Source organism: Salvia miltiorrhiza, chromosome 5 (genome assembly GCF_028751815.1).
Source record: "Salvia miltiorrhiza cultivar Shanhuang (shh) chromosome 5, IMPLAD_Smil_shh, whole genome shotgun sequence".
Classification (NCBI taxonomy): Eukaryota; Viridiplantae; Streptophyta; class Magnoliopsida; order Lamiales; family Lamiaceae; genus Salvia; species Salvia miltiorrhiza.
This window is the reverse complement of record NC_080391.1, coordinates 14,014,725-14,029,458: the sequence shown is the minus strand read 5'-3', so window position 1 is coordinate 14,029,458 and position 14,734 is coordinate 14,014,725. Positions and strand designations below refer to the sequence as shown.

Below are 14,734 nucleotides of genomic sequence, written 5' to 3'. Positions count from 1 at the left end.
TAGATGCCTATTCTTGTTTTCATTTTTTTTTTGTGTCATTTATGTTTTTATTTCAGTTTTTTTTTTTGTTTATTTATTGTTTTAATTGCTTTAGTCCAATTTTTCTCTTCATTTTTTTTGCTGTATTATTTATGTTTTTATTTCAGTTTTTTTTATTGCTTCAGTTTTTTTCTGCTTTTTTTTACAATGTTTATTTATTTTATTTTGTCTGTATTTTATTTATTTCTATGTTATTTCAAAGTAATTAATATTATCATAAAAAATAATTATTGACATAATGAAATGTAATATTTTTAAAACATTATTTTTCATCATATTAATAGTTACTTTTTCTAACGACAATAATTACTTTCTTTTTTATGTATTTTATTTATTTCTACGTTATCAAAGAAATTATTGACATGAAGAACTTTTCATCACATCAATAAGTATTTTTTTCTTATGACAATGATTATTTGACCAAATAAATATAAAGTATTATATTTTCTAAATCCTAAACCCTGAGCACTAAATCCTAAACCCCATAGGAATATTTACTTTTAATAAGCATAAGATATACATTTGTTAGCACAAATGAATACTTATGTTAATATAAGTATTTACCTTTTTTTTAAGTTAATATAAGTATTTACCTTCATTCAATATAAAGTAGTACTATTATATTTTCTAAACCCTAAACCCTGAAACTAAACCCTAACCCAAAATATGAATATTTACTTTTAATAAGTATAAGATATACATTTCTTTGCACAAATGTATACTTATGTTAATATAAGTATTTACCTTCATTCAATATAAAGTATTATATTTTATATACCCTAAACCCTGAAAACTAAACCTTAAACCCTGAACACTAAACCCTAAACACTAAATCTTGAATCCTAATATGAATATTTACTTTTAATAGCTATTTTTCTTTACGACGATGATTAATTGAATATTACTTGATTATTTCTTTTTTTGTATATTATTTATTTCTACATAATACAAAGTAATCATTATTATGGTTAAGTACCAAATTCCCCCTATCGTTGGCGTCCATATCGCGTACAGAACCCTATAGTCAAGGTTAGAGCTGTTTACTACCTCAACGTGGCAAAATCGCACCAAATTCCCCCTGCCTTTTAACGGACGCTAACGTCGTTCGAATAAATATTTTTTTAAATTAAGGTGGGCCACATCTCTCTCTCTCTATCTCTCTCTCCCCTTGAGTTTTCCTGCTCAGATCTGGCGCGTCCGCTGCCTTGAACACCCCGCTAGAGACGATGAGAGAGGCGAAGGTCCTGCAGCCGCCCTTCTCGAGCGACGTGGTGAGGTTGGCGAAAGGAGCCGACGCAGTGAGGACGGCGGATGGGGCGATGGCCTTGTTGACCTCGATAACTCAGAGGTTGTAGGGGAACTGCTTCACGGATTTGGTGAAGGTGGAGTCGAGCGGGGAGCTGGGGATGCCGGATCTGAAGGAAACCTTGTCGCCCTTGACGTCGGCGATGTTGACGAATCCAGGCTGACTGCCGGTGTTGCCGGTGGTCTGGCAGAGGGTGGTGGAGAGGACGGAACCCTAGGAGATTTTGTGGAGCTTGGGAGCGTCGAAGTAGTCGAGCAGGACGTGGCGGCGGCCTCGCTAGGAAGAGGTCAACGGCGAGACGGCCAAGCGGTAGCAGTAACGGCGACGGCAACAGATTCCACCGGAGATGGCGGCGGCCTCACCGGGAAACTGAACTGAGGCAACTCAATGAGAGAGAGAGAGAGAGAGCTGGAGCCCATCTTAATTAAAAAAAAATTTATTTATTCTAACGGCGTTAGCATCCGTTAAAAGGCTGGGGGGAATTTGGTGCAATTTTGCCACGTTGAGGTAGTAAGCAACTCTAAGCCTTACTATAGGGTCCTGTACGCGATAGGGACGCCAACGATAGAGAGAATTTGGTACTTAACACTTATTATTATAATGAAAAGTAATTATTGATATGAAGAAATGTAATGTTTTTGAAACATTACTTTTCATCACATCAACAATTACTTTTTCTGACGACAATTATTACTTGACCAACTATATAAAAGTACAAGTTTTAACGAGTAAAAATAATGCTTCATCCGTCCCATTGATCCTGTCCTATTTTATTTTTTGAGTTGTCTCATTGATCTTGTCATATTTCTATATTTTGTAATGATTTTACACTACAAATAATATGGCCCCACACCTTTACACATTTTTACTACACTAATTATACTCTTCTTATAACCGTGCCCAAAAGAAATAGGACAAGCCTAATGGGGCGGAGGGAGTATTACTTTTATACATACTAATAATTACGTTTTCTTACAATAATAATTATTTGATCAAATAACTAAAAGTACAAATTATCATGAATAAAAGTAACAATTATTGTCGGAGCGGTGGGTGGACAACCACCGTCGGAGCGAGGCGACGACAACTGTTAGAGAAGCCGCTGCTGCTTGGCAACGAGGCGGATCGGCTAGCACCGATGCTGGATCTCTCGATCTCGGCGCGTAGCTTCTCTTGATCTCAGCAGTGGATAGAGATCTTAGCTGGGTGGGCTGGGCACCGTGACCCCACATGTTGGCGACCTCCTATCAATTTTTGTGAGGTTGCCGCGTCGAAGGTCGGGGGAGAAGAAGGAGATCCGGTGGGGAAAGGAGAGAGAAAATGAGGAGAAAAGGGGAGTGGCTAGGGTTTGAGAATGAAAATCTTTTATATTTTCTCACATCGGGTCGGGCTCGGGGGTTATGTATAATATTTAATTAATTTTTATCACTTTCATATTATCAATATTCATATCAATCCAACAACTTCTATTTTTTGATAGTTTATCAATGATTACTCCAACTATCTAACAACAATATTATATATAATTATTGTTTTATTATTTTTTATCATAATAATGTTAGTAATATTAATTATAAATATAAATATTGTAAAAAAATTAAAAAACGAGAAAGAATAACAAACTAATAACAATTCCAATTACAACAAACTAAAAATCTAAATTACAATAATCCAAACTCGAAATTGAAAATAAACAATCGATACTAAGCATTTAGTTACGAACTTACGATTGCCAAATTTTTATCATATATGCTCGATCAAATCATGTAATAGAGCGCTGTGAGCTTCTATATTGCAAAGTTGGGACCGAGTTCTCAATTCTCATATAGCTCGCTAGGCTTGCTATCCTATTCCGTCTTACTCGATCTTCGATAAATTATGTCGAATCATGATAATAAAAGTAAGTGCTTCTTTCATCTGTCACTATCATGTTATGCTTGATAACGCAAATAATTATTATGTTTTTTGTAATTAAGATATAGGCGCTTGATAAAAGCAAAACGAGCTTGTAAAACATCAAATGCTTGCTCAGCATCTTTTCTAATCAGTTAGTTAAGCAGACTGATCAAGTTTCAGATAAGCTTGATCATGTTAAGTGTTGAGTTATTAATTCTACCGACTAATAGCAAGCTAACCAATTGTATGAGTAACTGGTTTGTGCGGTTATATATTCAGCTTGATCTAGTTTTAACAAATGCAATGCAATAGTTGGTATGCAAATAAAGAAGCAGAATAAGCTGAGATAGTAAGTAAAGGCCAAATGTAAGTACACACAGAATTTAAGGTGGTTGAAAGCAGTTAGGCTGCCAGCTAGTTCCGCTCACGGCATTCAATTCCCCTTGACACGATCGAGAATATCCTGTGCGTGCCGGACTATACCACTCGGTGCACCCGCGCATTCCATTTACCGTTGAAAACACACGAATCTGAACATCTTTACCGAAAATCAACGTCGAATCGAATCTCAAAAAAGCCCAACCCCTTTTTGAAAGCTCCGATTCTCTGCTCCACTTTGCTCGGAGACGTTCAATTCTGAGTTGATCAAGTTTGTTCCTTCTCATATTCACCCCGAATTCCCACTCTTGCGATTCCTTTTTTTATTCATTCATGGCTGGAAATTGTTCCAGGATTCCAATTCCTCTACTTTTATCTTTTCTCCATCTATATATAGGCGGTGAAGATCAACTCCTTTCATCGGTTTGTTCAAGAGGCTGCAGATTCGCCGTGCGTTCTCTCACATTTATGGTTTTTGATTGTCCACAATCTGTTTACAGCACTATAATTTGCCATGTATTACTGCATTATATGCTATTCTAGATTTACATGTCAGCAAATTGCGGAGTAGTGGCATGATAGGCTCTCCCTTGTCATGCATATTGTTTTGAGTTTCCCACTTTTGGTTTTAGGCAAACTGCTTTGGTACGATGAACAACTCATAATCTGCCTCGTACCTTATGAAACTTTTAAAACTTATCGGCAATTAGTTATACAGTTGTTTAATAGATGATGTGTTGTTTATACACAGTCATACGATAATTATATTTGACTGATTCGCCCCAAATCCAGCTTCTGATGAGTTCATTTCTCAGCTTTAAAATCCCAGGATAACCATCCCATTTCCAGGAGATGTTTTCTTAATCAAATTCCGTGCTTATGACTCAATCATTGTCATACTCTTGATTTATTATTCTTCTGATACTTGTACCGACTGTAATACTTTTGGTGGATGCAGGGGCTTCATTTTGATCAGCACCGCCTGGCTTTCAACTTCTTGGTGATATAACATGGGCAATGTAGGTTTTCCCTAGTTCGATTAGTATTAGTTGTTCTAGTTGTTTTCTTGTTCACTTTTGTCACTTTAGTGCCAAAAAGTACAGAGATTATTATTTTGGATGTGCAAATCTGTTAGATGTGTGTTCAAATTCACATATATGCAGCTAGATAAGATTGCTCCACTCATATAATCTCCCTCTGACTGCAGGAATCGGGCAATAGTAATGGGCAAAATGATCCTGGTATGCTTTTCCAAAAGTTTGTAGTCAATCTTTTCGATGCTAACCTTTGAATCAAACACACAAATCTAGTGGACCAAAATCATTAGTTAGATGTTACTAAGCTTCCATATTTTCGGTATATGCAATTTTTACTCTGCCCATAACTTTAAGTTGCCCAGTGTTAACATGATATTCTTATAGTAACTAATAACATGGTTACTTGTATGCTTATAGCATGATTCCTCTTAAACATTTGATAACTACTATATATATATATATATATATATATATATATATATATATATAAAGCTAGCATAATTTTGCTTGAATTTTCAACCAACAAAGAAGAAGTTTATACATAGTATAGCTAGTTTTAAAGGGTTTAATTACTGAAACCAGAACAAACATTTATTTTCTCAGTTCCACCTTTGGAAGGTTTTAACTTGCCTTCAACTGTAGGACATCACTGCATCTACTTTTTATAATAGTTTGAATTATGACAAACCTAAGTCTAGAAGATGTTATATCATATCCTAATACTTAGCGATTAGATCGATGCTGCAGATAATGATCTTAGAAGTTTACTGATACTGATCTGACAGTTCGTGAATGTTAACATTTATACTTATGAATATTCTATAAGATTTGTGATCAAACACAATTGAAAGCACTGGCTTATTTGTTTTTGTCAATTTTCAGCTGCGGCAATACGCAATGGGAAAGAAGTTCTATTACAGGCGAGTTGGTGATTCAATTGTGTCATAATCTTTTTTAGTTTATATATGTTTTAAATCATTATAAAGTGGCTCCACTCACACAGCAAATATACGGCCTCCATCCTGGAATTATTGTTTCTTTGGTCATAGTTGAACAGTTGACTGTTTCCTGACTGCAGCAGTGAAATACTTAAAAAAAATAACGAACAAAATAAGATGTCCTGAATTTAAATATTACATCGATTGATAATTATCAATGTTCACCTTAGTAGATAAATGGTCTTTCGTATTTTGTATTTTGGTTCGAACATGAGCTTATCAAAGAGGATTGTTGCTTTGGGGCCAGAGGAAGTGTGTGTTCGGCTCCTTGAATGTGTTACATAACCATTTATTATTAAGGAAATGACTTTTTTGCCCTTTGATAATGAGATGTTAAGCTAGGGAATCCCCAGTTTCTTTTAAGAAAAGATCATTGCTTAATAGCTTATAGGTAGTAAAAAATATTGTTAGAGCTTATAAGGTCTTTCAAATAAGCTTAGTTAAACACTAGTGTATTTAATCAGATATCTATATGGTGATTATTTTCTTTGCAGGCCTTCAATTGGGAGTCTCATAAACATGATTGGTGGAGGAACTTAGAGCAAAAGATTCCTGATATAGCAAAATCTGGTTTTACATCAGCTTGGTTGCCCCCACCAACTCATTCATTTGCACCAGAAGGTTGATATAGAAATCGATGCTTCAGTTTTATGCTGTTTGACTAAGTTGTCTTATTCATTATGCCAAATTTGATCTCTTGACCGGCAGGTTATCTTCCCCAGAACCTTTATTCCCTTAACTCTTCATATGGTTCTGAGAACCTGCTCAAAGCTTTACTGAACAAGATGAAAACATACAAAGTTAGAGCAATGGCTGATATAGTTATAAATCATCGAGTTGGTACCACACAAGGGCATGGTGGAATGTACAACCGCTATGATGGAATCCCATTATCATGGGATGAACGTGCTGTTACTGGCTGCACTGGAGGAAAGGTGATGACAATGCTTAACTAACAAGATCTACTAGTTATACTCTTAAGGTTGATTTTTGCATATGCTACCTAAGTTTCACAACAACTTATATCAATGTTTAGTGCCTTGTGCAATTATTGGAGAAATGTTGGTCTGTGGGTGTGGGGAATACTGGATTAGGATATGCAGGTTTCTCTAGACAACTGGAGAAGAGCCAATTAGCTATGGCACTTGATCACTTAGTTTGCTAAGTAGGCAAGGCATCATTCATTAATATCTTAGTATGAAATGCCAAAATTTCATCTATCTGGAAAACTATCCCTTAATGTGACAGAAATTTATGATGATGTTTATGCTATTTCATGTTTATGATTGATAATTCAGTAACATACTTACATTCCTCTGTGTTGATTAACCATTAGGGAAACAAAAGTACCGGGGACAATTTTCACGGGGTCCCAAATATTGATCATACACAAGACTTTGTAAGGAAAGACATTAAGGACTGGCTTCGATGGTTAAGGAATACTGTTGGGTTCCAGGATTTTCGCTTTGATTTTGCTAGAGGGTATGCAATACATTCAGGTTTTTAAGAATTTCAGACCATATGTATTTTATATGCGAGTCCTTATCAGTTCAACTATTTCTTTTACTGTCTAGTTATTCTCCAAAATACGTGAAAGAATATATTGAGGGTGCAAAGCCAATCTTTTCTGTTGGGGAATATTGGGATTCTTGCAACTACAAAGGCACATACTTGGAGTATAATCAAGGTATAAAATTTCTTCATAAATGCTTTAGCAACTTGTTATGCTCTCTCTATAGTACATTACCTTATCGTGAATTTTCTGATGTAGAGCTCTATTTCCTTCTCTTTTTTCTCTTGAAAGTTGTGCTGCATTTTAAGTTTGACTGTTGGAGTTAGTCAGTTTTTAGCTTTCTTGCTAAAGTTCCCCCCCCCCCCCACTCTTTCATAATTCTTTGCACATTTCCGGGCTTCTAGGAGTGAGGAGCATTTCTGAAAATGATTTTACTTATTTGTTGATCTCGAAGGCCTTTTCATTTTCTTCACCTCAATTCATTTGCAGATAGCCACAGGCAAAGGATTATTAACTGGATTGATAGCACAGGACAACTATCAGCTGCATTTGACTTCACAACAAAGGGGATTCTGCAGGTAATGTATTTAATTGTTAAAAATTCATTAAGAATCTCTTTCCTTTCTAATTAGCAGCTAAATAATGATTTTAACTGTTTCCACTCTGTAACTGACCACTGGATTGATCACTTAAGAGTTTTTCTCGTCTTTCTAAATTATGTGCTGTTGTATTGCTTTAGCAAGCTGTTAAAGGAGAACTCTGGCGCTTGCGTGATCCTCAAGGGAAGCCTCCAGGTGTCATGGGATGGTGGCCTTCAAGGGCTGTCACATTTCTAGATAACCATGACACTGGTTCAACTCAGGTAATAATTGTTCTTACCAATGAGAGTGTGAGAATGCCGTAGAAAACTTTTATTAGATGCTCTGCTAGAAACATCCCGTGATGCCTGAAAACTTTGCTGCCATTATTTCATTTTACACCAATCTTTGGGCCAAAACCAGAGATTGACCTACAAGATTCTCTCGAATTTCCCTTCTTTAATGATATGTTGTAACAAAACTGTACAGTGACACAACCTTGCCAAAGTCATCGCAACAACACACACACACACGCACACCTTCATTCAAGCAGATAGTTTCATTATAACAGTCAAGTTTGATTACTCTTTGGCAATTGTTTTTTGGCAGGCGCATTGGCCGTTTCCATCAAATCATATTATGGAGGTACTCTTCATACATTTATCTGAATTAGTTTATCTAGTATCCATAGATGCATCTTGATCAGTATATCTAGTAATTTTGCTCATTTATGCCTGTTTATATTTCCTTTTGACATCTGCTAGCAAACATCATGCTATCATGATTATTTTACAGAACTACTTCATTGAAATTCATGATTAATGCTCTTGAAGATTCAGTAGATTATAGGAAACCATTCTTTTTTAGCATCATGGAAATTGCACCAGCATTTCTTCATAAGTATTATATTTAAAAATCAAGTTCATTTATTATTTGGGGGAAAGGTTGTTATATTTTAATAGATGGTATAATACACAGGGCTATGTGTACATACTCACACATCCAGGGATACCTTCAGTATTCTACGACCATTTCTACGACTGGGGTAGTTCATACCACGACCAGATTGTGAAGCTGGTACACTATCTAAATTTTGTTTCCACAGGTCCAGCAATTTGTGACATCTTTTAAATTCGCATAACTTTGCAGATTGATATTAGGAGAAATGAAGGAATAAACAGTCGGTCACCAATTAAGATCCTAGAAGCACAGCCAAATCTCTACGCTGCAAATATCGGGGATAAAATAGCTATGAAGATTGGAGATGGATCATGGTCTCCTTCTGGAAAGGAATGGACTCTGGCAACTAGTGGTAACAGATACGCTGTCTGGAGGAAGTAGCTCTCGGGTTCTTCTAAGCAGTAAGCTATGCTAAGAGTTGCAACTTTTTACATTTATAGGTGCTTCGCTCTAAATTCTCCCTTTGCCTTGTTTCTCTCTTTTGGGGCATTGTCATGTTTCGGATATTATTTCTGTTTTACTCATTTCTTGCATGGAGACTGGAGAGATGGGGCTTTTGTTTAAATAAGGCCCTCATTCTCATTGGCCATTTGATTGATGCTGGAAATAAAGAACAAGACTGTATTATAACATTGTCAAGTGGTTACTACATTTTATAAGGTCATGTCGGTAAAGAGCGCTTATTTTTCATGATTGATAAAATACATGATTGAATATTATTATTATTAAGGTATCTTCCGTCTCACTCTTTCAACGGAATATAAATCAAGTAATTTATAAATTATCAAGAACTTTGGGATAACTCAAAATTATAATCCATTAAACAATAAACTAATGTTACTATTTTTAACGATGAATTAGTTTTCGCTTTAAAAAAAAAAAACAATGGTTTTACTATTTTGCATAAAGTCAGGACAATTTATTTGAACTTCGACCATGAAAGTCAGTCAAACTCATTTGCACCGATTCTCTTCGACTCAGGGTGAAAGAATTTGTACCAGGACTATTTATCTTTAAATCACTTATTATGATAATTATTATAATATTTTATTTTTACTTCTATCCAAATTTTATCATCATTACCCAAAAATTCCACTACAACTGAAATTTTATAACTATTAGTATTAGTATTATATTTTGTATTAAGAAAAAATATAGATTCGGAAACCATTTGATATGTAGCAGCTTAGCTTATCCTTGAAGTAGTAACCGGTAAATAGCATAATAAAGTGTAGTTAAGTTGATAAAAAGTTCCACTCTAAAAAAAACAAAAACAAAAAAAAAGTTGACAAAACGTTTTCATCCAATAATTAAATTAAGGTTTGAGACCATAATTAAAATCTTTTAAAAATAATACTTCCTCTGTCCCAACTTAAATGGTGCACTTCATTTCGACACGAAATTTAAAGAGTTAGTGTTTAGGAGTTTAAGTGTGATGATAATTAATAATTTTAAATTAAATTTAAAGTCAAAATTATACTTAAAATTTTTTAACCGGCCACCACTTGAACCACCAGCGCCTCCCCTTCCCCAAAATCACCGGCCATCGCCCAGAACCGCCGGCCCACCCCTTCCCCAAACACCTTGAACCCGCACCCCCCAAACCCTTGAACACCACCTCCCAAACTCATATGACACCTCCCCCAGAACTGTCGGCGCCTCCCCTCAGATCTAGACGGCGGAGGGCTCTCGGCGGGAGATCCTCTCAGATCCAGATCTAGGGTTTCTGTCTCGCCAAGCTGCCACTGAGCGCCGTCGCCTCCTCTTTGGTCACAGCGCGCCATCGTCGCACGAACACCAGAAAACTCAGATCGAATTTTCCACCGCGAATGAGAAGTCACGTCGCCCGTCTCTTTTCCTGCCCCACCGAATCGCGCCACCACTGAACGAATTCACGCCACCATCAAACGACGGGCCTCTGCCACCATGGTGAAAATCGAGGGCAAACCTCAACCCGCAGCGCCTCGACTCCAAAAACCTGAGGAGACGTCAAAGGGCGGCGCTGTTGTTGCTCTCCGAGCTTTGGTAGAGCGAGAGATTAGAGAGACAAGGGTGACGACGGTGGTGAGCATCGGTTCGATTCGGTTCGGTTCGGTGCAAAACCGAACCAAAAATTCAACATCGAAAACAGAACCGATGGTTAAAATTGGAACCGAACCACACCAATTGGGGGTGCCGAACCGAACCGAAACCGAACCGATAAAACTATCGGTTTCGGTTTCGGTTTACCGAACCAATGCAAAAAAAAAATCGAAAAAAAACAATTAAAAACCTGTAAAATAATGTAAAAATATAAATATATAATTTATGAAAAAATCAATTAATATATTATAAAATATAAATATATAAACCAATTAAAAATAGAAAATTGAATATATATTAGAAAATATTAATATTTATCGGTTCGGTTTGGTTTAAAACCGAACCAAAAACTAAAAACCGAAACTTATCGGTTTTTAATTTTCGGAACCGCACCGAAAACCGAACCAATAGATTCGGGACCGAACCGCACCAAAACGGTTCGGTTCGGTACGGTTTTGCATTTCGGTTCGGTTTCTGCTCACCCCTAGCCGTCGGCGTCGCCAGAGAAACCGCGGCGAAGGATTGTGGTGGAGGAAGATGAGAGAGTGACTTTGTAGAGAGAAGAGAGGGGAAGATAGGAGAGAGAGAAGGCTTTGTTTAGTTAATTAATGTAATTAGTCTTCTAATTATCCCTTATTATTTCTAAAAAAGGAAACACACCATTTTAGTTGGAACAACTCAAAAAGAAATACGCACCATTTAAGTTGGCACGGAGGGAGTATAAAGTAATTGCATTTTGGGCATCTAATGTTGCTTTGCTTGTTAAAACTTTGCCTATGCACACTGAGCATCTAAATCATTGAAGTGGTAATAGCATAAAAAGGAAGCCTTAAATTCAGCTCTACTACATAGAACAGTTTAGTTCAAATTTCAAGACAGCGATTCAACTTTACAAAATTCATCATGCCGTCTCATTTTCTTATAGACCGGCAAAATGATGCAAATGACTCCTTCAACTCATTTGGCAGGGGTAACGCCAATGGAGGAAGTACACCATTATGCTGCCGGTTGACCCTCGTCGAAAATGGTTGAGCAAGTGCAGGCTGTTGCTTGTTAAGACCTTCGATTATGAACGAGAATGCTCCAAATGTGAGGCAGCTTTGAAGTAGAGCTTGTGGTGCACCTGCGGAAATAAATAGCAAAATGAGTCAAATATCTCACAAATGCTGCTTTTGCGCTGTTCTCAACGGTTGCAGGCAAAGAAACCACTTGCACAACCATGGATCAACAACAGAAATTAAGAAAATGTGCTCAGATGTGCGAAATACATAAATTTACCTAGAGCGACAAGCATCAGGTGAGTTGAAGAAAAACAAGTACAGGCAAGAGAATAAGTGGTATGATTTTACAGATAGAAATTACTCAAAGATATATATGACTGGAGAAACTATTGGAATTTTCTTACACAAACCAACAGTATATAAGAACACACTAATGCATCTGAAGTGTTCTTGACAGTTACATATGTGAAGGCAACTATGCAGAGCAGCAGAGGTGCCATGATGCAATATAAACTATTGAACCTGGTGAAATAGGAGAAAAACAATGGAGGTTAGAATACCTGGAAAGCTTAGAGCAAGGCCTGTGCAACAACCAGCAACCCCTGCATTTATGACTGTAGAGAAAGATCACGTTAAAATAAAAATGAGCAGTTCAGGCTGGCCACCATCTCTACTCAGTGAGAGGACTTACCATCATCTTTTCCCCGCAATCTCTTTAAAAAACAGACAACTAAACTGTGTACTCCAGATAGAACTGCAAATGTCTACAACAAGAAAGAATTAGGAAGTCCAGCTTCATGTGTGATGTCAAAGAATAATACAAATGAAGAGAGCCACACCTTGGCAGAAGATCCAGCTTCTGGAAATGATCCCTTAAAGCCCTTCTTCTTAATTAATCCGGACCCTAAAACATGAAGACAAGTTTGTAAGGGATTCACATTCTAGATGTACATAGATAAGATAATCACATAACAAGAAGACAATGAAAGGCCAGCAGAAATTGAAAATCAGTTAAATACTACACAACTCAGATGGATTGAACCCACAAAAGCCATTTGTATATTGAATGTTGAAAATCATGTTCGCTTATAAGTCACATGTAAGTAAAGAAGTGCATTGAACACAAGAAACAGAACTTGCACAGTTGAGACGGCTCAAACATGATTATAAATATCATCTTGTGCTAAAAGCTCGTAATTAACCATCCTAGCTGCTTCTTAGAATAAAATGTCACAAATGAATCATAATGATATTGTCAGCCCAGCCCATACAATTAAAAGTACGAACTATGAAGATTCAGAAACCAATCCTTCCGATGCTTAAAGCACCTGAATCCTAACTGTTACTTTTGATGAGATGTCATAAACAGAATAAGAGAATCAAACTCATGCGCCACAATACTAAGGGAACAAACTGACTGCTACTTGTGTGCTCTAAGTGGATATTTGATTAACCACAAACGAGCGTCTGCCTAATAAAATTGCTTTCGGGCAGTAAATTAAGCGCAATGACAATGCAGTCAAAACAGCAAAACACTCTCAACAACCGCGATTGTGCTAACTTATATGTATGAACAAGGCAACTTAGTTCTTATAGCACATTTATAACAAACAAGCACGAACTGCATTCTGAGTAAAATTAACATCAAAACAAGAAAAGAAAACTCAGTTGATAACATCAAAACGACAACCAAGGAAGAGAAGAAGAAGAAACACACAAATCAGGCCTCAATAAGCAGTGACAACATTTATCATCAATTATGGTCAGAAACCGTCTACACATGATGACTAAATTCCAATTTTTCAGCCAAACAAAAAGGAAAAAAGATAAGCAGATGATTACCGTAGCCAAAAATGGAGCCCATTAAAGCACCGCCGGCGGAGTCACCGGCGAATTTAAAGAGGCAAACAATAGGAGGACTCGACGGATTAGCGGTAGCCAGAGAGTCGGACGCGAAACTCGATTCGTGGCTTGGAACGTTCTCAATCTCCGATTCCGAGTCGGAATTCTTAGTGTTTTTCGGCGTCGACATTGTATGCTTGAATGAAGAGGAACCCTAGAAAAATCGACGACGCTTCGCTGATTGTACTTTGCGCTTTCACAGGAAATATTCATAAATGTTCGCTTCTTCAGATAATTGGATATTCGAAAAACGACAATGTCAGTAAAAAACAAAAAAAAAAAAAAATAGAAACAGAAATAGAAACTTAAATAAGCTGATTAATTGTCACAATATAACTGATTATCTTTATGAATTTACATTAGATATTCACTCCATGTATGAGAAAACTTCCACACGAAGTTTAAAATGAAATTATTGAGTGTATTGAAAATGATAAAAATGTTAATTAGTATTGAAAGAATAAAAATAGGAGAAAAAAGTGAAAAATAAATAGAGTATTATAAATAGTGAAGTATAATTCAAAAATAGAATAATTATTTTTGTAGACATCCAAAAGAAAAAAAAATCATGGACCAAGGGAATATTATCTTTTGTTTATGGGTAAATTGCATTAAATACATAAACGATATTTAAAATTTAGTTTTTAGTTAGATCTTTTTTGGGTCAAAAAATACATAAGTTTTTAATTATTTGAAATTTGGCCTGATTTCAAAAGTTCGCCGACCAATAACTTTGTTGTCTAGAATCCGATGAATAATTCGAAGGTATTGTTGGGAACCTTTTGATGATAGCTCTATAATGATGCTCATATTGTTGGATTTTGGTCACTGGAAGTGGTTGAAAAAAAAGAAAAATATAGAATTTCATGACATTTTTCAATTTATTCCGCTGACCAAAATCCAACAATATAAGTATCATTAAAAAGATAACATCAAGAGCTTTTTAACGGTACTTTCGGATTGTCCATTAGGGTTCCGACAATCAAGTTATCAGCTAGCAAACTTTGGGATCAAGTCAAATTTCAAAAGAAGAAAAATTTTGTA

At 36.2% G+C, this 14,734-nt stretch overlaps 2 protein-coding genes across 7 annotated transcripts; one reads left to right on the top strand and one right to left on the bottom strand.

Annotated features, from left to right (window-relative positions):
- The first annotated feature begins 3,546 nt into the window (after positions 1–3,546).
- On the top strand, positions 3,547–9,364 carry LOC130986222 (probable alpha-amylase 2). 6 transcript variants are annotated; one of them, XM_057909561.1, is made up of 14 exons: positions 3,547–3,890; positions 4,017–4,069; positions 4,578–4,638; positions 4,827–4,860; positions 5,539–5,576; positions 6,149–6,275; positions 6,363–6,589; positions 6,991–7,136; positions 7,229–7,341; positions 7,657–7,745; positions 7,907–8,029; positions 8,355–8,390; positions 8,724–8,822; positions 8,895–9,364. In XM_057909561.1, exons 3-14 carry the CDS (start codon positions 4,630–4,632, stop codon positions 9,084–9,086), a joined length of 1,233 nt encoding a protein of 410 aa, XP_057765544.1. In that variant the 5' UTR covers positions 3,547–3,890; positions 4,017–4,069; positions 4,578–4,629; the 3' UTR covers positions 9,087–9,364. The 6 variants fall into 6 exon arrangements, with proteins under 6 accessions (XP_057765544.1, XP_057765541.1, XP_057765542.1 ...); XM_057909559.1 differs by having other exon boundaries at positions 3,627–3,890; positions 3,973–4,069; XM_057909558.1 differs by having other exon boundaries at positions 3,549–4,069.
- Positions 9,365–11,579: 2,215 nt separating this feature from the next.
- LOC130986221 (chloroplastic import inner membrane translocase subunit TIM22-2-like) lies at positions 11,580–14,028 on the bottom strand. Its single transcript, XM_057909557.1, has 5 exons — positions 13,631–14,028; positions 12,628–12,692; positions 12,480–12,552; positions 12,349–12,402; positions 11,580–11,910 (listed from the first exon to the last, which is right to left on the bottom strand). The coding sequence occupies exons 1-5, from the start codon at positions 13,818–13,820 to the stop codon at positions 11,699–11,701; spliced, it is 594 nt and encodes a 197-aa protein (XP_057765540.1). The 5' UTR covers positions 13,821–14,028; the 3' UTR covers positions 11,580–11,698.
- Positions 14,029–14,734: the final 706 nt, after the last annotated feature.